The 20,881-nt window shown below is 45.5% G+C and overlaps 2 protein-coding genes across 3 annotated transcripts in view; both read right to left on the reverse strand.

Annotated features, from left to right (window-relative positions):
* The window catches only part of EFCAB8 (EF-hand calcium binding domain 8), a 47,302-nt gene extending 41,807 nt beyond the window's left edge, over window positions 1–5,495 (reverse strand). The window contains 2 exon segments of the mRNA XM_088843847.1: window positions 2,517–2,685; window positions 5,245–5,495. Coding sequence (XP_088699973.1) covers window positions 2,517–2,685; window positions 5,245–5,346 — 271 coding nt within the window. The 5' untranslated portion in view covers window positions 5,347–5,495.
* A 7,673-nt stretch (window positions 5,496–13,168) lies between these two features.
* The window catches only part of MAPRE1 (microtubule associated protein RP/EB family member 1), a 32,606-nt gene continuing 24,893 nt past the window's right edge, over window positions 13,169–20,881 (reverse strand). For both annotated transcript variants that reach the window (XM_055435472.2, XM_055435480.2), the window contains exons 6-7: window positions 20,096–20,248; window positions 13,169–18,386 (exon numbers count right to left, since the gene is read on the reverse strand). In XM_055435472.2, the coding sequence (XP_055291447.1) occupies window positions 18,330–18,386; window positions 20,096–20,248 (210 nt within the window). In that variant the 3' untranslated portion in view covers window positions 13,169–18,329. The remainder of the gene's footprint in view (window positions 18,387–20,095; window positions 20,249–20,881) is intronic.

The raw sequence follows: 20,881 nt of genomic DNA on the forward strand, positions 1-20,881 counted from the left end.
AGTGGTCAAGAATCGACCTTGCAACACAGGGGACTTGGGTTCAATCCTTGGTGGGGAACTAAGATTCCACCGGCCAAGGAGCAACAAGGCCCACGTGCTGCAACTACTGAAGGCCGCACGCTCTGAAGCCCACGTGACACAACTTGAGAGTCTGTGTGCCGCCAGGAGAGATCCTGCATGACCAACTAAGGCCTGACACAGCCAAATAAACAAATAATTTTTAAAAATAGCTCTTGAAGCACAAAAGTGAAAAGATCATGTCTCTGGGGAGGGAGTGAGGGAGTGAGTGAGAGTCGCTCAGTCGTGTCCGACTCTTTGTGACCCTATGGACTGACTGTATGTAGCCTGCCAGGCTCTTCTGTCCAGACAAGAATACTGGAGTGGGCTGCCATTTCCTTCTCCAGGGGATCTTCTTGACCCAGGGATCGAACACAGGTCTCCTGCACTGCAGGCAGATTCTTTACTATCTGAGCCACCAGGGAAGCCTGGCTACCCTTAATACATTCCCTAGGATCAGTATTGTAAAAAATACTGTTATTTTTACTGTTATTGTTTTAAAAAAAAAGTGGTCTACTTCAGAAAGAGGGAGAGGTGATGGTACTTTTTGAATTTTGACCTGTGTGAATATATTACCTGTTCAAAACAAAATACAGTAAAAATTGTGGCCAAAACTGTGACCGTCAGGTCCTCCAAGACAGGGGTGGCACCTCCTAGCCGCCAAACACCAACACCCAAAGAGCTCAGATGAGGAAGCATCTCAGCTTCAGGTCAGACACAAACTGCCCTCCCCAGCCTCACTCTGCTCTTTATAAACAGGCCATTTGCTACCCTTCCCGCCCACATCACAGTGTGGCTGCCAAACTCAAACTGACAGGGCAAGTAGCCATGGCCCCAGCATTGGTGCTGAGTCTACTGGATAGAAATAAACATGCCTTAAAGAACTCCAGTAGGAATAATAACTGAACTTTATGTGTATTTTCCCAAGGGGAAAATTCAAGCTCTGAAGAGGAAAATATACGTAACGTACAAAGGATGTTATTCACAATGTTATTTAAACCTGGTAAAAATCTAAAAGTTGGGGACTTCCCTAGTGGTCCAGTAGTTAAGAATCCTTCTTGCAATGCAGGGGACATGGGTTCAGTCCCTGGTCAGGGAACTAATACCCCGCATGCTGTAAGCCCATGCATGGCAACCACTGAGACTGAGTGCTCCAGGGTCTGCACACCACCACTAGAGGGCCCGTGCACCACCAGGAAAGATCCCGCGTGACGCAACAAAGATGCCAAGAGCCACAACAAATAAATAAACTCTTTAAAAAGAACACTAAATGTTTCATTCAGGGAAATGGCTTAGTCTACCAGTGGAGCCTTTGCATTCACTGCTAATGATGGTTCAGCAGATCACATATGTAAAAAAAAAAACACTTAAGGAGTTAACATTAAGAGAAAAAGGAGGGTGTGAAACTAAAGTATGGTTACAGACATGTGAAAACACACGTAGTCGTCTGGGGCAGAGACTGAAGGTGATGGCAGACCTCCTTGCATTCGTGTTCCCCTGGTGGAACCTTCTGACCAGCAGAAGACGGCAAATGTGGCAGGACGTGTGGACTGTGTGTGCGGGACTGTGATGGTAGCTCACCTCCTGCTGGACTTTCTACCTGGCTTGAGAGTTGAAGTCAGCCTTTTTGGTGATCCTACAGGGCCAGGAACCCGACAGCTCTAAGAGCTGAAGACAGTCGCCCTCCAATTAGCCAGGACAAAATGAGAGCACTTAGTCCCGTAGCTTCAAGAAACTGAATTCTGCCAACAACGTGCATAAACTTAGAAGTGGATCTTTCACAAGGACTTCCCTGGTGGTTCAGTGGCTAAGACTCCACACCTCCCAAGGCAGGGGGCCTGGGTTCGATCCCTGGTCAGAGAACGAGATCCCACATGTCCCAACTAAAGATCTCACGTGCCGCAACTGAGAGTTCACATGCCACAGCTAAAGATCCCAAATGCCGCAACTAAGACCCAGTACAGTCTAATAAATAAATAAATATTTTTTTAAAAAAGAAATGAATCCTTCCCAGTCAAGCCTAGTTGATACTGCATCCCCAGCTGACTCCTTGATCACAGCCTAGTGAGACCCTGAGCAGAGGAACCAGCTAAACTCTGCCCAGACTCCTGACCCACTGAAATGGTGAGACAGTAAACGTGTGTTGATTTAAGCCATGAATTTTGTAGAAATACCGTTACACAGCAATAGACAGCAAGCCATGCATATGAAATTGTCCAGCTGCAAACATGCTGAAATGCTGACAGTGGTTACCTAAGTGTCTGGATTAGGAGTATTTTTTCCCTTGGTCCCAAATAGCCTCTAGTGGGCTTACAATACTTACAGAGCATAATGATGAAAAGTTTCATAGGACATACGGGATGCAAAAATGCTTATGCAGCCTGCACCCTCCTCCCAGGCCAGGTCCTGGGTCCCACCCTGTGCAGACGCCAGAGGCTGGGCCCACGACACAGCCTCACCTCCAGTCGAGTTGACCTCACTCTGAAATGTCTTCTCCATCTCAGCCAGGTGTGCCTCAGTGAACAGCTGAGATTCATATTGGAAGTCAGATGTCTGGCTAACAGAGATGGATGGTGTTGGGGAGCTGAGAACCTCCTTGCTCTTCCCGGGTCCACCCGCAAAGGACACCTGGAACACAGATGATGACAAGAACCAGGCCCTGAGAGGGGTGACTTCCAGAGCTGAACAGTTTTAGGCACATCTATTGAAAGAGAACCTCTGTGGGGTATGTCGTGTTACGGTGTGTTTCTTACTGACGCAAGCAAGTAGGTCTGAGCCATTTTTAGCCCTAAGAAGTCCAAGGAAGGTCTGACTGCGTCCCCTGACTCTGGGGAGTTAACTGTTGCTCCTCTTTTACAGATGTGCTGTGACTGAGGCTTAGAGGTTAGTGGCCACAGCCCGGATCCCACCTCACACATCACAGGACTCTAATTCATAAGAGTGCACCTTATAGTTCCACGTCTTCAGGGGTCAGAATTCAAGAACCCAAGGAGTCCGGCTCCATCTTCCCCAGCTATCACAATCTTGTCCTGACCAGACCAGACGCCCCAGGTCAGATCAGATCACCTGTGCACACAGCCAAGTCCACGCGGTCCCCGCCATCAGGGACTCTCAGCTTCTTCCTCCTCCTGCTCACCTTCCCACATCCCCTACTTAGCCTTCCCCAGCCCTCCACGATGCTTCCTCTCTGCAGCCCCCACACAAGACTCATTTTGACACTTAGCACAGTGTTTCAGGTTACTGGAGGCTCAGGTCATCAAAGGCTGCCTCTCCCAGAAGACTCCAGGTGTGGATGATGTGATGACCATTGAGTGCTTCCCACTGAAATACACTGCTTCGGGTGTTGGGCAGTCAAGGAGACATTGGTTCAGAAAGTCAAAAGACAACGTGGAGGTTGGATTGCTCACTCTCCCTATCGCAAGTGCACCAAACACAGAGCTCATCCAACTGCGAATCCAACTGTGAACCTGCCCTCATTCACTCAGGGTCTGTGCACATTTGTCGATTACCAGACACTGTGCACACAGCAGTGAACAGAGTGAAGACCTTCCTTCACGGAGCCCAGCAGATGAGCTGGTTAACTCTCTCACCAGCCATGCAGCCCCCAGATTAGACATCCCAGCACCATCTTCGGCTCCTCCCTCTGCCTCCCCTTGCATTCTTACTGACCTTTGTATTGCTTCTTACTGTAATCCAGTTCCTCCATCTAAACCCTCCTCTCCCCCACCCCTGCCCCACCTTAAGCCCTAGCCTTCTGCTGGGACAAGTGCAGTGCCCTTCCCCAACTGGGACCAGAGTTTGTTCTTCCCTTCCAATCCACCGCCCAACACTGGAGCCAATCTTCTTTCTGGAAGGCAAGTCTGATCATGACTTGACCCCAGCTGACGCTTTCCAGATTACTCCCATCATCCCCATCAACTCCTGAGCATGGCACTCAAAGCTCTTTGCCATGCAGCTCTGACCTGTTTCCAGTTTCACTGCACACACCACGGTCCAGGCACACCAACTGCTCTCCACTGCCCCACAATCACAGCCAGCATTCCACATCTACTCACATCTTTCCCTCTCTGCGACACAGACCATCACCTCTAAAGGTGAAGTCCCACCCATTCTTCAAAGTCCGGCTCAAATGCACCTCCTCCGAGGAGCTCCTCAGTGACTTTCAGGTGAGAGTCATCACCGCCACCTGTGTGCTCCCAAATTCTTTGTTCCTATCTGCCGTGCATACATGACTCTTGTGCACGTCTATCCATATGTGTGGCAGCAAGGCATGGTGGGAAACATGACGGTAGAGTCCCAGATCTCTGGACTAGGATTCTGCCTGGCTCCCTGCTCCCAGGCTCATTTAGTGTGGGCTTATTACCTCACTTCTCTGAGCCACGAGTTGCCTTGTCTGCAGACTCGCTCTCCCTAATACCCACCTTGCAGGGTTGTAGTGAGACAAAATGACACCTGAACACGTGTGAAGCCCCACCACATTGTATTACACAGTCCATGAGAACTGGTATTTCTCTCCGTCTCACAGGCAGCTCTTTACTTACTTTGGGCTGCACTGGGTCTTCCCTGCTGCACATGGCCTCTTTGTTTGGGTGCACAGGGGCCTCTCCAGTTGTGAAGCACCAGCTCTACGGTGCATGGGCTCAGTAGTTGTGACACGCAGGTTTAGTTACCCCATGACACATGGGATCTTAGTTCCCCGACCAGGGAGCCCACCAACCCACATCCCCTGCACTGAAATGCAGATTCTTAACCACTAAACCCCCAGGTAAGTACCCAAGTGGACTCTTTGAAGGCCGGAGCATTTTAAATTTATCTTCATTTAATCTACACTAGTTGTCTCTCTGTTTCCCAGCCCCAAGCACACAATGGATACTGAATACTCATCTGACTTGATAATACTCTGTACAGCCCACCCCACCATTATCACAACGTGGCTGGACAAAATTAAGTAGAGTCCAAGTAGACACTACAAATTGGTGACCTCAGGTTTATTGAATTTGGCCCATAAAGTGCTTCAAAAGGCAAAACCAGCCTACTGCAGCTGAGACTTAAGTTATCAACATTTTGTAAATATCTAAGCTTGCAACCCCCAGTGCGGAGGCTGATAACCTGATAATCAACAGACGTGGATGCTGTCTGGCAGCTCTGGAATACCCCTCCCATTATCAACTCTGATGATTTTCTTACCTTTCGAGGCAGAGGCTTATCTCTGAAGTCTTCAGACAACACAGGACTTGACCTAAAATAAGGAATCATAATGGCTTTAACTCTGATCTTTATAAGGACCATGCGGAGGCTGACCTAGCTGAATAACAGGAGGATGGAAAAGAAGTCAAGGGCAAGGGAGAAGGCGGCTGCCCCTTGCATTTGACAAGCACCCCACTTCCCACTGGGGATCCTCCAACACAGAGCCTTTCCAGATCTTATACCGGCAAGCCTTCTTTCCACTGATGAGAGAGCTGTCTTCCTGAGGACCTGAGGCTTCTCAGGTTACTATACTCCTGGCTTCATGCCAGCAGCTTCCTAAAGGGAGTCACCCATTTTACAGAAGTAGAAAAGGCTTAGAAGGTCATGTGGGGGCCCAACTGTAATCCACAGATTAGGGAAATAAGGTCCAGGGAAAGCACGTTCCCAGAGGGTCAAAGGTTTCCATTCACCAAAGGCGGGGCAAGAAGAGCCCCTCTCTCCTCGATGGGCACCCCCACGCCCAGCCCTCGATGTCCTTGGAGGCAGGAATTCTTTAGGGAACTGACAGGACTCCCCTCACGCAGCATGGGGGCAGGTGCAAGTGCGTGGGAGAGGTCTGTTCCATGGAGCTCTGCTCTGAGAATACAAAGGGCACACTGCCCTGGGTCAACAGACCTCCACAGAAGATGGAAGACAGTGTTGTGTTAGTGTTATCAGGAGCATCCATCCACCCCATCAGCAAGTGCCACCAGCAGGAATCAAGAGGGCACTCCAGGACGGCCAGGAAAGAGATGAGTCCCAGACAGGCTCGGGGGACAGAGCAAATGAGCCAGTTTGGCTTGACAAAGGGCTCCTGGGCAGGAAGGGAGGAATAGTGCAAGAGGAAGGAGCAGAAAAATGGAAGCAGAATCTTAAATACTTTCATCAGGAAGTCTGAACAGGATGAAGGGCAGTTATGAAAACTCACCAGCATAAGATGTAGGGAGTGAGAAGAAGACTAGATATTGTCCAATGGTATCCTAACCTAAACCGAGTCTCGGTGACAGCCCAGATATAAGCACCGAAGGGGAGAGAAGAGTCAAAGGAAAGGAGACTTGAAAGCCAGGAACCAGGTAACTGAGGGAAACACCAGAAACATTTCCAGGAAAGGAAACAATGAGGGAAAGTGGTTTAATGCACGTGATGCTGGGCTATACAATTCAAGTTCTAGAAATATGGGGACTGAAAAATGGCTACACTGAAGGGATAGATAGAGGAGGAAAAACATACAAAAGACAGGCTGGGTCAACTGGAAGTCTGGGATGCTCCGGAGTGAGCCACGGTGATAATGAAGGACACTGAACACGGCGATGCAAGGTCACCAGTGAGAAAGCTGCGGAGGTGCATTCATGAGTCCATTTCTGTTAAGAATATTCCATGGAGGTGTTGGCACGTGCCCAGAGAGAGAGCCTGGAATAATATACTCCAAAAGTAATGGCAGCTATTTCTGGCCGGTGAGAGCAAAGAGAATGTCTGTAGTATAAAACCATGCATTTCTCTTTATTTTTTAATTCAGAAAAGATCCATGGTAATCTTGAAGATATATTTAAAGAGAGTGAATGGTGGGTACAATCGACTCATCTGTGAAAGATCACTGGACAGGAGTGCTGGCGGCAGCGTCGTTCACAGCACCAAGAAGTACGGTGAATGACTCTTAGTAGATGAATGGCTGAATAAGTCAGTGCACCTGCATTCAGGACGTTACCAAGGAACCAAAGAGATGAATCAGACCTTCAGCAGATGACTGGGGGGGATTTCCAGGAGACACTCAAAAGAAACGAGTGCACAGAATGAGGCCAATATTTACAACAGAATGATGAGCAGGTACGCGCTGACACACAGAATGCACACGTACAGGCACACATCTGTAAACAGGTCTACCCTTAATAGTTACAGGGCCAAGGGCAAAAGAACAAATACTGGTCCCCACAGCAAGTCTGGTTTCTTAAAATGTTCATAGGTTAATATACTGTTAAATAAAATACATTCTATTCACGTGCCTTCACAAATACTTTTCCTAACAACCTGGAAGACCTCCAAGCCCTCTGTCCTGCTGCCCTAACGTCCCTGCTAAGGGGGGCTTGTAAATGGTGGCATGTGGATGGCCACCGTCCCCCATACACCCCATGCCTCCACGGCTCCATGGCCACCACAAGCCTAGGCAGGGCTGCCCTCAAGCGATGCAATGAGCGACTTCCCTAGTGGTCCAATGGTTAGGACTGCACATCCAACTGCAGGGGGCGCAGGTTCCATGCCCGGTTGGAGAAATAAGATCTCATATGCTGCAAGGAACAGCCAAAAAATAAAAAGAATTTTTAAAAAAAGGTTCTAATGATGCACTGAGGAACAGGCCCCCAGACTCTGGAATCAGGTTCAAAGGGATTTGGGCAGGTTATTCCAGTGTTGAGAGCAGTGGGGGAAGACGGGCAGTGTACCAGCAGGGCTGACCGGCCATCCTCTTAGCCCCTGGGGCCTCCCTCATCTAGCAGAAAGGGACATGGTCAGACAGGGGACAGCGTAGGTTGCCTGGCTCAGGGCAGGGCCTTTCTGGCCTAGGCCCAAGGGGCTCCTGTACTGTCAGTACACACAGAATTATGAGCACAGACACTAGGGTGCTGATACAGATCATGCAGAGTAGCGGTCCAGTGTGGAAAAAACGGTGGGCCAGGAATAAAGGAATACAAAAAGTCTGCACTAACAGAAGGCACACGTATTATCCCATTTATATTAAGAAGGCAAGCATGGTAGCTGTACAGAAACTGACCATATTTTCTTTTGCTTTAAAGCCTGGGTTAACAAGTAACTAAAGTCAACATTACTCATGACGGAGCCAAAGGCCATGCCTCATGGTGTGCTGGACTCTGGGCCACTGCTTCTGTGGTATCCCCTACAAACCTATAACCTGACAACCCCAAACTGAAGGACATTCTACTATGGGCTTTACTCTTAAAAATCTTAGTGTCATGAAGGACAAATATGAAAGCACATTGACGGTGACTGAAGAGAGGTAACAACTAAAGGCAACGTGTGATCTGAACTGGATCCTAGACTCGGGGAGCAAAAGGTCTCAAGGCCATTAGGACCATCAGTGAAATTTAAACATGCCTTTACACTTTTAGGTGATATTGATGTTGTTTCCTGCTTATTAGAAGATCTGGGCAAAAGGGAGTTCTTTATACTATTCTTAAAACTACTTAAATTTTTATTATTTCAAAACTGTAAGTTTTATGAGAGAAATATGAGTTTAACCAGAGAGGGGAGCTCTGTTTGTGTTGAAGGACCGAGGCCACAAAAGGGAAAAAATACCGGTGGAAGACAATGAACGATACCAACTGAACTGAAAAGCAAAGCACAAGCAGCAGAGAGAAGCACCGGCAGGAAAAGAAGGCTCAGCTGGAGCGTTAAATATCCACGTAGGATGAGAGCAGATGAGGGGAAGCCTGCTCTGAGGGGAAGGCGGCTGGCGTTGGGGTGGGGGGGTCTGGTACAAACCTGGAAACAAGAGAGCTTAAAACTGCCACTAGGGCAGCAGGCGGGGAATGGGAGAATAACTGGTGTGCTGTTTGTAAGAATCTGTAGCAGCAGGTGACTGAAGACCTGTGCAGTAAAGCTGCCCTGGAAATTAGCTGAGAGGATCAGCTCTCCTGTTTGGCCCCGAGTCTCAGGTATGCGAAGAACTGACTCATCAGAAAAGACCCTGACGCTGGCAAAGATTGAAGGCAGGAGGAGAAGGGGATAACAGAGGATGAGATGGTTGGATGGCATCACTGACTGGATGGACAGTTTGGGCAAGCTCCGGGAGATGGTGAAGGACAGGGAAGCCTGGTGTGCTACAGTCCATGCGGTGACAGAGCTGGACACAACTGAACGACTAAACAATGGATCTTAGGGCCCAGGGGTCCAGTGTTTTAGAGACTCACCCCAGACTCTCACTCACCCTGACCCGCTCTGCTCTCCCCTGTTAATACTGCTCGTTGTATTTAACGGAGACTTATTGGTTTTCAACTTCCTCCTCCACTGAGACATCTTGGCAGCCACCCCCAAGTCTAGAGTGGCTCCTCTGTGAAGTCGCTGTGGAACTCCGAGGGCATCCACAGACCGCAGGCCAGTTGGCCACAGTTAGAACCAGGAAAATGAGACAATTCCACATGCAGAATACAAAATGGAACATCAGAATCCATCCCACAAACCGTTACCACGGCCATTTTTCACCCAATCGGAGACATTCCTGTTATTGATGAAGCTGAACTGAGAGCAGACAGTCGACAGGAGGCGCTCCAGTACCTGGAGTCAGGACAAATGTGAGTGGAGGACAACCCACAGGACAAAGGCAGCACAGAGAACCCACCCGCCGTGGAAACCACAGAAAATGCCAGCAAGTCTAATGATACATCCAAAAGGCCAACTGGCCCCAGAGTTTGGGGACCGTGAAAGGCACAGCAGCCCTCTTAACAAGAGATGCACGAGCTCCAAGTCTTCATTTGGCTGCACTGGGTCTTCGTTGCAACCCACAGGATCTGCACTGCCACTGTGCACTCTCTCGTTGCAGCGTACCAACTCTCTAGTCATGGCTTGAGGGCTCGTTACCGTAGCCCAAGGGCTCCAGGAGTTGCAGCACATGGGCTGAACTGTTCTGTGGCAGGTGGGATCTTAGTTCCCCAACCAGGGACTGAATCTGTGTCTCCTGCATTGCATGGAGGATTCTTAACCACTGGACCACCAGGAAAACCCCAAGCTCCAAAACAGAGGAAGGTGACAAGAGAACTGTGTGTAACACGAGGGTCTTATAAACCCAGACTTCATGGCAGGCCTGGACTTGAGGCAGCACTGTTCACTCTTGCCCCTGGCACAATTCAGCAGCATCAGTTGGCCAAAGGTAAATCTCTTGGGAGAGAATTCAACCAGGGACATGGATTCCACGCTGAGTCACATTTCACGATCACCTTCAGTTCAGTTCAGTTGCTCAGTCGTGTCCAACTCTCCGCGACCCCATGAATCACAGCACGCCAGGCCTCCCTGTCCATCACCAACTCCCGGAGTTCACTCAAACTCATGTCCATCGAGTCGGTGATGCCATCCAGCCATCTCATTCTGTCGTCCCCGTCTCCTCCCACCCCCAATCCATCCTAGCATCAGAGTCTTTTCCAGTGAGTCAACTCTTGGCACGAGGTGGCCAAAGTATTGGAGTTTCAGCTTTAGCATCAGTCCTTCCAATGAACACCCAGGACTGATCTCCTTTAGAATGGACTGGTTGGATCTCCTCTCAGTCCAAGGGACTCTCAAGAGTCTTCTCCAGCACCACAGTTCAAAAGCATCAATTCTTCGGCGATCAGCTTTCTTCACAGTCCAACTCTCACATCCATACATGACCACGGGAAAAACCATAGCCTTGACTATATGGACCTTTGTTGGCAAAGTAACGTCTCTGCTATTTAATATGCTATCACGATCACCTAGATGTTACCAAAATGTTAACTGACCACCAAGCCAAGACCCTCCTCCGCAGATCTTCATCACATAGAGACCACCCACAGACAGAAAAAAATTCCTGCTCCCATTTCATCAACAGTGAAGACAAAAGATTTCATCGTATTGTAAAACATGAGATGTAGAGTGGTTCAATGAAATGTCATAAAAGATGCAGGTCTTTTAAACCAGTTTTATTAAACTAGGTATTAATAAACTAGAAGGGTTTATTTAAAATTAAAAAAAAAAGAACAGAAACAAAGCTGATGGTGCTACATTTGACTGTTCCCCACTGTTTTTTTGACTTGAGGCTTTCATTTTCCAATCCAGTGTTATCATTTCTACTTACAGCTGTCCATGTTTATCCACATTTTTTTACATGGGTCTAAGGGGGTAGGAGGAGACGGGGACGACAGAGAATGAGATGGCTGGATGGCATCACCGACTCGATGGACATGAGTTTGAGTGAACTCCGGGAGTTGGTGATGGACAGGAGGCCTGGCGTGCTGTGGTTCATGGGGTCGCAAAGAGTCAGACACGACTGAGAGACTGAACTGAACTGAAAATGTGCTGTGATTCATGGGGTCGCAAACAGTCGGACACGACTGAGCAACTGAACTGAACTGAAAACACGTTAGATTCATTCACAATAAATATTTTCCTTCCCAAACAAGAAACATCAGAACAGGGAAATTAGTTAAGATGCATTCCATTTTTTAGGTAAGAAAAATTTCAGAAAACCCCCACCTAAAAAGAATAAAATCATGATAATCAGTAACTCATTTAAAAACAGAAGCAGGAGGGAAGGTGCTGAAGGAAAAAAAAAAATCTCCTAGACAAAACCTCTGTACAAAACAATCCTGGAGAAAGTTCAAAGTCCGACTCAATGCCTACAAGTTCAGGCATCACTTGCCAATGCCAAGGAGACCCTACTCTGCTCCTTAACAGTGGAGATAGGATGGGTGCTGCCGGAAGGCTTCAAGGGCACACAAGGACACGGCTGACTCATCTAGGGAAGGTGGCCCCGCTCTGCTCAGAAGTGGAACCAACTCTGCTCTCTTCAGCTTTACCACTGCGGGTTTTTAAAATGTCACAAATTGTATCCTGGGACCTCCCTGGGGGTCCAGTGGTTGAGACTCCACATCTCCAATGCAGGGGGCTCAGGTTCAATCCCTGGTCAGGGAACTACGATCCCTCATGATCCACGGTGTGGCCCCCAATTTTTTTTTTTTTTTTTTTTTTAATTTAAAAAAGCTGTATCCTAGGGACTTCTCTGGTGGTCCGGTGGCTAAGTCTCTGTGTTCCCAATGCAGGGGGCCCAGGTTCGATCCATGGCCAGGGAACTAAATCCCACATACTGCAACTAAGACCCAGCACAGCCAAATTAAAAAAAAATAATTATTATTAAAAAATAAATAAATAAAAAGCTGTATCCTAGCATACTTTTTTTTAAAATTCATTCCTTAATAAAGCTAACAAAAGTGAAAACTTTTATCCTCAGCTTTATAAGATGTATCAAAAATTTTAAGGTGCAACTTGATGCTAAGGAGAGGCTTCTTCCTTTTCAAAATCAAACAAGACAGAAGTCAGTGACTGTTGGGAACTGCAGGGGACCCAGAGGATTATTGAATGTTAAGATTACACCTTCAGTTGAAACCAACAACTCAGCTCACATGTCACTTAAAACAATGCTCTTCCCACCACACCCCACTGCCAGAGAGAATTCCCAGTTCAAATACCAAAGATTTCAAAATACCACGTATGATTCAAGAAAAGAGTAGCTTCATGGGGTGGTTCAGTACCTACTTCACCCACTTCCTCCCAAAAGAGAATGAAAAACAAAATTAAGCCGAGAGCTACAGATGCTTGGGGGATTTTTTTAAAATAACTTTATTTCATTCAACATAACTGTTTCTTCTCTCCGCCTTTCAAATTAGTAGGAAGGGAAGGGCACACACAGGGGCAAGCTGGGATTCGCCTACAGCTACCTGTAAAAAAAGGTTTATTCCATTCTTCTTGGTAGCGTTTAAATTTCCAAGTAAAAACAGCAGTCATATATAATTACACATATTTAACTCACATTATTTTGTAGAAAAACACATAAAATACAAAAAAAAAAGGGCAGTATCAGGTGAGAAACCTTTAGAATGCGAAAAACCCAGATGACCCTGAGGTACGCTGGATCTTAAAATCATTAGAACTACTCCAAAATATATAAATGAGCCCAATCAGGAGAAACATAAAATAAGAATGTGATAAAGTAACTGTGAAGCAAGCATGAGAGGGAAGAAATCTGAAGGTCACTCAAGATTAGACAAGGATAAACCGTGACAGATCTGGGAGCAATACATGTCGATTCCTGCACTAAATGGCGGGCCAGGAATGGCTATATTAGCAAAGCTCTCCCTGCAGCTTGCAGTTTATGGAGGGAGGGCGGGGGCGGGAGAGAGCCACTTTTTATTTCACCTGTCAAAATCTCTTCTTTCAGGGTCAAAAACTTTTATTAAAACACAAAAGGATGTACACTTTACAAACCATTTCATTGTCAGTGCTAGTTTTTTCAGACTTTCACACACAAAATGCCATTGATGCTGAAAAACATTGTGCTTTTTTTGAACCAAAATTGTTTAACTGATGAAACCTGGCCTCCAGAGGCAACACCTGCTGGAACTGGGCACTCTCCCACTCTTTCTGGCTCCGGTATCCTGCTGGCTTTTACAGATCTAAGTCACTTTTCCTGGCTCAGAAGGGACCCCTGGGAAACCATTCCCCCTCATCTCCTGAGGCAAAGAAAAGCTCTGCAGACCAGGGAGGCAGGGCCTGGAGGAGGACACTGGTCTCAACTCGTGGCCCTTGGCCTCCTGATCACAGCACTTCTCCGTTCATCTTGATAACGGTCAGAAAAGGGCTCCAGCCACATACTCCCTTTATATATTCAGTCCACCCACTTGCATGCTTGAGCCTGGCTTAACTTTATAATAGTCTACACTGCAGTTTGTGAATCATCCATGAAGGCTGTCTTAGAAACCCATCTTTGTAACCTGCTGGAAACTAGTAAGAGCCATAAAGACAGCTTTGTTAAGACCTACCCTGGTGGACTGAACCTCACTACCAGCTTCCCAAATCTCATTCTCCCACTAGAAGTGAAAATTAAAGACATCGGCAAATACAGTAAATTGCTCTTTCTCCTCTTCTCCATACCGTATCCAGCCTATCCTCACCAATTCCTACAGACTGTGAAAAATATTCAGTCGTCCAGGAAGAAGAGAAAAAGTTTTTTTGAATTTTTAAGGTAAGACGTCTTAAAGAATTTCAAACTGGTAACAGATCACTCTGTAATTCTAAGTCTCTCAATACCACTTACGAAGTTCTAGGTGTTGATGGCTAACTTGCTTTGCTCTTCCTATGATCGCAAGATAAAGATTTGCCTCTTTTTATTCCTCACCCTACCCCCAGAAACATGTTTGTGAAGGCCACATTCATTTTACATTTCACAACCTCGGAGCCTCCAATTCAAAAGAAATATAGGTTATTTTAATTTTTAAAATTTCTATATGTATATATACATAGTCCTGGAATAAGGGGCCCAGAATTCCAACTCTAAGGTTAGACCTGCTTATCTAGATAATGAAATTAGTGAAGCAACCTGACCACAACCTCAACAGAAAGCTGTGTGCTACGCTACGGTATCACTGTTTTCCAACTCAGATTAAGCCAAAAGGGAAACAGACCTTCACAAATTATAGCTGTTTAACAATCTGGCTGAAGGCATGGTCAAGTTCAGTGTAAAAGCACAGAATTCTTCAGAAAAGGACTCTGCATACTCAAGTCTCACATGTGAAAACAGAAAAGAGTAGCAAGTGTCCAAAATAAACATGAACTCATCAGGTTTTAAAACTGTGTAACTGGAATGTATGAATTCAAAACTACAATATACGCCTGATTTTAAATCAATGGCAACAGTGCCAGACCAGCAAAATGACTGGTGACTCAGGAACACTGACCACAGACAGGCTCAGGTTCAGCTTGGCTCAAAGCAATCACTTCCACTCTGCTGACAGCAGTCAGATTTGGGTCACCCACATACTAGCAAGCTAATCTGATCAGGCTGATCAGGCCTAAAGATGAGATTTTGTTTGTAGACTATGCTGAACTATGGTAACCATCACAAAAGGAGTTCTTCATACCAAATCTCATAAAACAATCCTTAGAGAAAAACTTTCCTAGACTTATCTTGGTTATAGCAAAAGGAAACTGCTTCCTTTCCAACACCTTATTATATCCTGAAGAAAACACTTATCTTTAAATCAATGAATCTGAATTACTGAATTACCGAATCTTCATTCAAAAGAAAAAGGTGAAAGGTGTGTTTAGACCATGATTTCACTTGGGGGAAAAAAAGGGATGAAAATGATAGTCTCAAAAGAAAAGAGCTGCACTCATCAATCATTCAAGCTGGAGAAAAAAAATAAATTAGAACTTGTTACTTATAATTTTACAAATTACTCAAAGCCTATCTGAAGAATCACCTGCCTGAGTTCTCAGGATACAAAAACCCTGGCCTAAGCTTTTCTGATCCATAAACTTCAAACTGGATCTAAAGAACCAAGCAGTGTTTCTAACGCTGTGGTTACCTTCTCTGGTTCTCAGCTCATTCTGATGTCAACAAGCACCAGGTGAAGGAGGCACTGCCGTTAACACTGTCATCCCTGTTTTGCAGGTCAGAACAAGCGATCAATTATTAATAGCTTACAAGTCACAAAGCTAGAAGGAATCTACAAGGACTCCAACCTGATACCCCCCTGCCAGTTACATCTGAGCTTGCAGAGATAAATGTTAAGACCAAACTTAGCTCTGGAGACTACACTAAACCACATCATCTGAGGCACATAGTAAAATGCAGATTTCTGATCGCCTAAATCAGAATTTCTGCCAGTTGAACTTTAGAAATTTTACGTCCATCAAGTTCCACAGGTGATTCTGAAACCCATCAGTCTGAGGACCACCAGCATGAGTGAATCCTAAATCCAAATCCAGCCATCTGTTTACCTGTCCTGCATACAACACAGACCTTGCCAAGCAAACCAAGCAGCCAATTCAAGACCCCAGCACCCACGACCTAACCTAAGTGAGACCCATTTAAATACTACATGCCTCAGCCTCAACAGGCCAGACACACAGTATCGGCTTCACTCTTTCCAAGGTAACTTCTCAGCTGACAATACTCAACATTTTATTCACAAACTCCATGCGCTCCTAGATGTATCTTCTTATAGATTATCAACATACATGGTATCCAATTCCTTCTGAAGGTGTGTAACATTTCAGGGAAGGTATCATACTGTTAACTTCTAGAGGAAGTAACATGGATGTAATCCTAGTGAAAATCATGAAGTCTGGGTTACAAATCATCCATAACTGTGGTCGGTACCCTAAAGATCATACAGAAAACTACCTCCTGCCCATTTAACTTTATTTCATACTGAAAATAGCAGCACATCACCTTCTGAACTCATTTCTTAGAGTATAGAATTTTTAAAGACGATTTCAGATTGTTATAGATTGGCTGTGTTTACTGACCTTGAAACACACTTTCGGGGAAAAAATAAAACAGTACTGCCTCATGGTATCCACACCAAGCTCTGTCCTACAGATTTTCTCTGAAGGAAACAGTCTGAAAAAGCTTCATGGCATTGAGGCCAAGCCCTGCACTTCTGAAAGCCCTCTCACAGTAACATGAAGGTATGAAAACAGCAGGAGGCTTAGAAGTGCACCGTCTGAATGGAGAAAAAAGGAACAGCCTTGGAAATAAGCACATCTGAAAAAAACAGCGAAGGATTTCAAAAGACCAGCCCTAATTTAAGGAAGAAGCATGGCTACCTTATCATTTGAACCTAAAAGAATATACCCAGGGCAAGACAAATTTCAGAAGACATGACACTCTTGAAATACAGAATTTTATTTAGAAACTGTTTAAAAGTAGAAAAAAACCCTGTCAAGAAAGACCAGGTGGAAAATGGGTTCCCAACAAAATGGAATTTTAGGGCAACAAAAGTCTAAAAGGCCACAAAAGAGAAATAGCACCACTGTTATTTGAACAATGGCTAGTTACTTGCATTTTTTGGCATTGTTAATCACTGAATCTGGGTTTTCCTCTGAATTCCACACAGAGCATGCACTACACAACAATTTCATCATAAAACACCTGCTTGCTACACACATTTCAAGACAAGCTACCACCAGAAACAAATCAATACAAATACATCAGGGGCTGAACAATCTCAGTAGTGGGTGACACACATGTTGCAGAATTCTGCCAAAGGAACTTAGTCGGCTGTGAGCAAAGCAAATGAGGGAGTTAAGGAATGAAATATTTTAAATATTAATAATTAATTCAGACATGGTACTATATTTTCTGCAAAAGAAAATTAACATTTAGTAACACGCTAACATTTTTATCTCCAAAGAGATTAGTGCACTGGCAAAGTATTCCGATAACAGTGGAGGGCAGGTACCGAAAACACCCAGCCTTGCAGATCCCAAGGGAGTGGTGGCCTTCACTGATCACTCCCTTTGCCAGAGGTCCAGAAAGAACTTGCAGTATGATCACCTGCCTGCTGAACTTCCACTCTAAGCAGCAGCAAATTTTAAGGAGCCAAAGAGGAGCCCCCAGAGGGCAAGGGGAGCAGAGAAAAGGAACATGTTAAATGTAAACTTAAAAGACAGTAAAACGGGACACAGCCCCCATTCAAATCCCAGAGATGTGGGCAAGTCCCCAAAAGTAGTTGTTAGGTTTAAAAACTGGACACACCTCATTTCCAAAAAAAAAAAAAACACACACAGAACACAGAATTATCACGGATAACTGGAAAAATCACCAGAGAAATGCTCAATGAAAATCAAGCTCTTTGACTCAGACGTCTCAGGCCTGAAACACACCCTCTATTCATCCAGGCAACAATGCCTCTTGCTTCTTAGCAGGCATGCTATTGGTCAAGGACATCAAAATGGCTTACAAAATAACTTCAAATTTTGCTTTTGGGCCAACGTCTGGGCTTATGAGGATCAAGCAGTCCTGCGAAGGCTGGGAACAGCAGGTCCCAAAGGCTCCAGGTTCCAGCCCTTCCTTCCCAGACACAATGTCAAACACACATTTTATATTTTGAAATATGGAAGCATCTTTTAAATACTCTTAAGGCATTTATTTATTAAAACGTTCTCTGCCAAGATTTCACATTAACTTAAAATTCAAATCAGTCTTTCCATTTCTCTACTGAGGTCTCCACCTTCTCCAGCTATCAGTGCTACCAGCATCCACAAAGTGAGCCCCATGGTCAGCCTCTTTGTTCCCTGGGTGAACCAACTAGATGTTAATACTGCTCTGCTACAAGGTAAACGCTCCTAACTCAAACTTATTGGAAAAGGATTGAAACTTCTGCAAAGTGCACTTTTAGAAGAGGTACTTTTTGCTTATGAAAAGAAACCAGTGAGTCCTCTAAGAATAATAAAAGGGAGTATTTTACAGTTAAGCACATGATTTGGAGTGAAGAATTCGGATGTTGCTCGGCTGGTCCAGGCTATTAATACTCTTCCTGTTCCTCCTGTGGGCCCCCTTCATCAGGTATCACGAAGCCTTCCTGAAATGGGAAGATGGGAGGGAAAAGCTATTATTCAACGCTAAATGAAAGATCAGTTTCTACTGTGGGTTCCCTTTCCTCATATTTAAAGCCTCTCAAAGTCAATAGTTCTTCCTGTCTCTACCACACACTTGGCACTGAATGGCACAAGACCAAGTGACTGCTTTTCTATTAGTTAGGCAGTGGAACCACATCGCACAGAAGGCCAAAACTGAGCACAAACTCACCCTCACACTGTTCAGGGTAATGGATGTGTCCAGTCTTGATGATGGCAATGATGTCATACATCAAGCTGGACTTAAATACATGTAGTTCATTAAACCAACTGAACCTCAATAAAGCTATTTAAGAAAACTGACCCTCAAAAATCCCTGAAGTCACCATAATAGTACCAGATCATCTCCTCTCAATAACCTGTCCACACTGCCAGCTTTTCCTTCATGCCTTCTTTTGACTGCACTTAGGAACCTGCATCCCCTTTAGGAGAAGGGGATGACAGAGGATGAGATGGTTGGATAGCATCACTGACTCAATGGACATGAATTTGAGCAAGCTCCAGGAGATGATGAAAGACAGGGAAGCCTGGTGCAGTCCATGGGGTCGCAAAGAGTCGGACATGACTGAATGACTGAACAACCAGAAAGAACCTGCATACTACTGTAGGTGCTGTGGGTGGGCTGCTTACCCACAACTAACAAGGCTGACCAAACATGAGACGCATGGGAAACCTCGGATGTGTGGCTCCCACCTCACACTCACTCCAGGCATCTGGAACGAGCTAATGGCTACCCCACCATAAAAATTTAGACTCCCCCTTCAACCACCATCTTTTTTTTAAACTAAACCTCTATGGCTAAATTTACTTAATATATGACTCCACTAAAACAATACTTGGACTAAACCCAAAGACACCTATATCTTCATTAACTTTGTTTGCATTATCTGGCATACAGCAGTCTGAAACACAGATTTATTGAAAATTATCAACTTTTCAGTCATCAGTCTTAACACCCCCAAATTCACTTAATACGTTTAGAGGACAGTGCTAATAACAACATTAATGTTACCTACTATTTGCATATGGCCACATACTGTGAAACTAAGACACATACTATAGCTTGATCCGCAAGACACTGCTGGGCACGGCAGAAGAATTATTAATAATTATAGCCATTAAACAGTGGACAGAGCAAAATGTCAAATCCTAAATCCAGGGAAAATGTTTCCCTATTCAGCTGCAGAATACACATGACTCCCAAGAAACCTGACAAGACAGTGTGGAGAAATGGGAACCAGGCACACTCCAGTGTGGGAGGAAAAAGGTACCTCTCATAGCTGTGGGCAGCAGACACCAAATAGGGGCCATTAAAAAGAGGCAGCAACTCAGAATGAGGGGTCCAAGCTGACCAGGGTGGAGTGGGGATGGCAGGATTAAGAGCACTCGTGACCTACCAGTGGCCACAAGCTACAGAAGCAGGGCAGCCAGCCACCTCACTGTCCCGTGCCAGTCTCAAAGGCTTCAGACCTCAAGGCAGAGGCTAAAGTACCCCTCTCTGGCTGACTCTGAGAGTCAACGATGAAGTCTTTGAATGAATACTACGCTGAAACGCAACAAGCATCAGTACTGAGCGTGCCAAAAACCACCAGATAAAATGTATTTTCTCTTAGGTGGCAAAATGGCAAGAAGACACCCCCAAGTCAGCACGTACGTCTGTGGCGTAGAGAATGTCCACGATCCTCTGCAGCACAGGGTTGTTCTCCCCCTCGTTCTCCTGGCAAATCAACTCAATGTTCCTCAGCTTTCCAAAATAGAAGTCTCTCTCCTTCTCCAAGTCTTCAACAGTAAGCTTCAATACATTGACCTGCACAAAACAATAGAAAGGGTGAGACACCTAGAATTCATACATCAACAACACATCAGATTAAACCTCCAACCCAAAAGGAGATGTGTGGCCTTTCATCAAATTCTCTAACAAGGACAAAACTCCCATTTTAATTTGATGTCAATTTTCTTCAGTCCCAGATCAATAGCCTTGGCTTATTCATGGCACTCTGACTATAACAATTCTCGCAAAAGGACAGGCTAAATGAGGAAACATGCAGGTACTTCTCAGAGACTAAGACACGATCAAAGAGAAAAAGGCATGGGTGCTGAGACAAGTACAGAAAAAGAATCCACAACCTGGTCCAGCAGAGTAGCTGCCAATTATATACTGAGTCCATACCAGGACACGTGGTCAGTTAAGTCCAGGTCTTTCAGTCAACGAAAGAGGGTCTGGTCCAAGGGATCAGGGTAGAAATGATGAGTAGGAGGGCAAAACTAGTTAAAGACAACAAATACTGGCCAAAGACAGCACTGAGGGGGCCCTGGGCATAGAAACTCCATAGTTATTTCTCCCTGCAATATGTTGGGGCTAGGGTGTGATCCATGACTCAAAAGAAAAGCATCCTCTGATGAGAGGGTCCCGGCGTCACACTCTCCCCCAAGACAGTCT

This window comes from Moschus berezovskii, chromosome 15 (assembly GCF_049115385.1).
Source record: "Moschus berezovskii isolate FMDL1 chromosome 15, NW_MosBer_1.0, whole genome shotgun sequence".
Classification (NCBI taxonomy): domain Eukaryota; kingdom Metazoa; phylum Chordata; class Mammalia; order Artiodactyla; family Moschidae; genus Moschus; species Moschus berezovskii.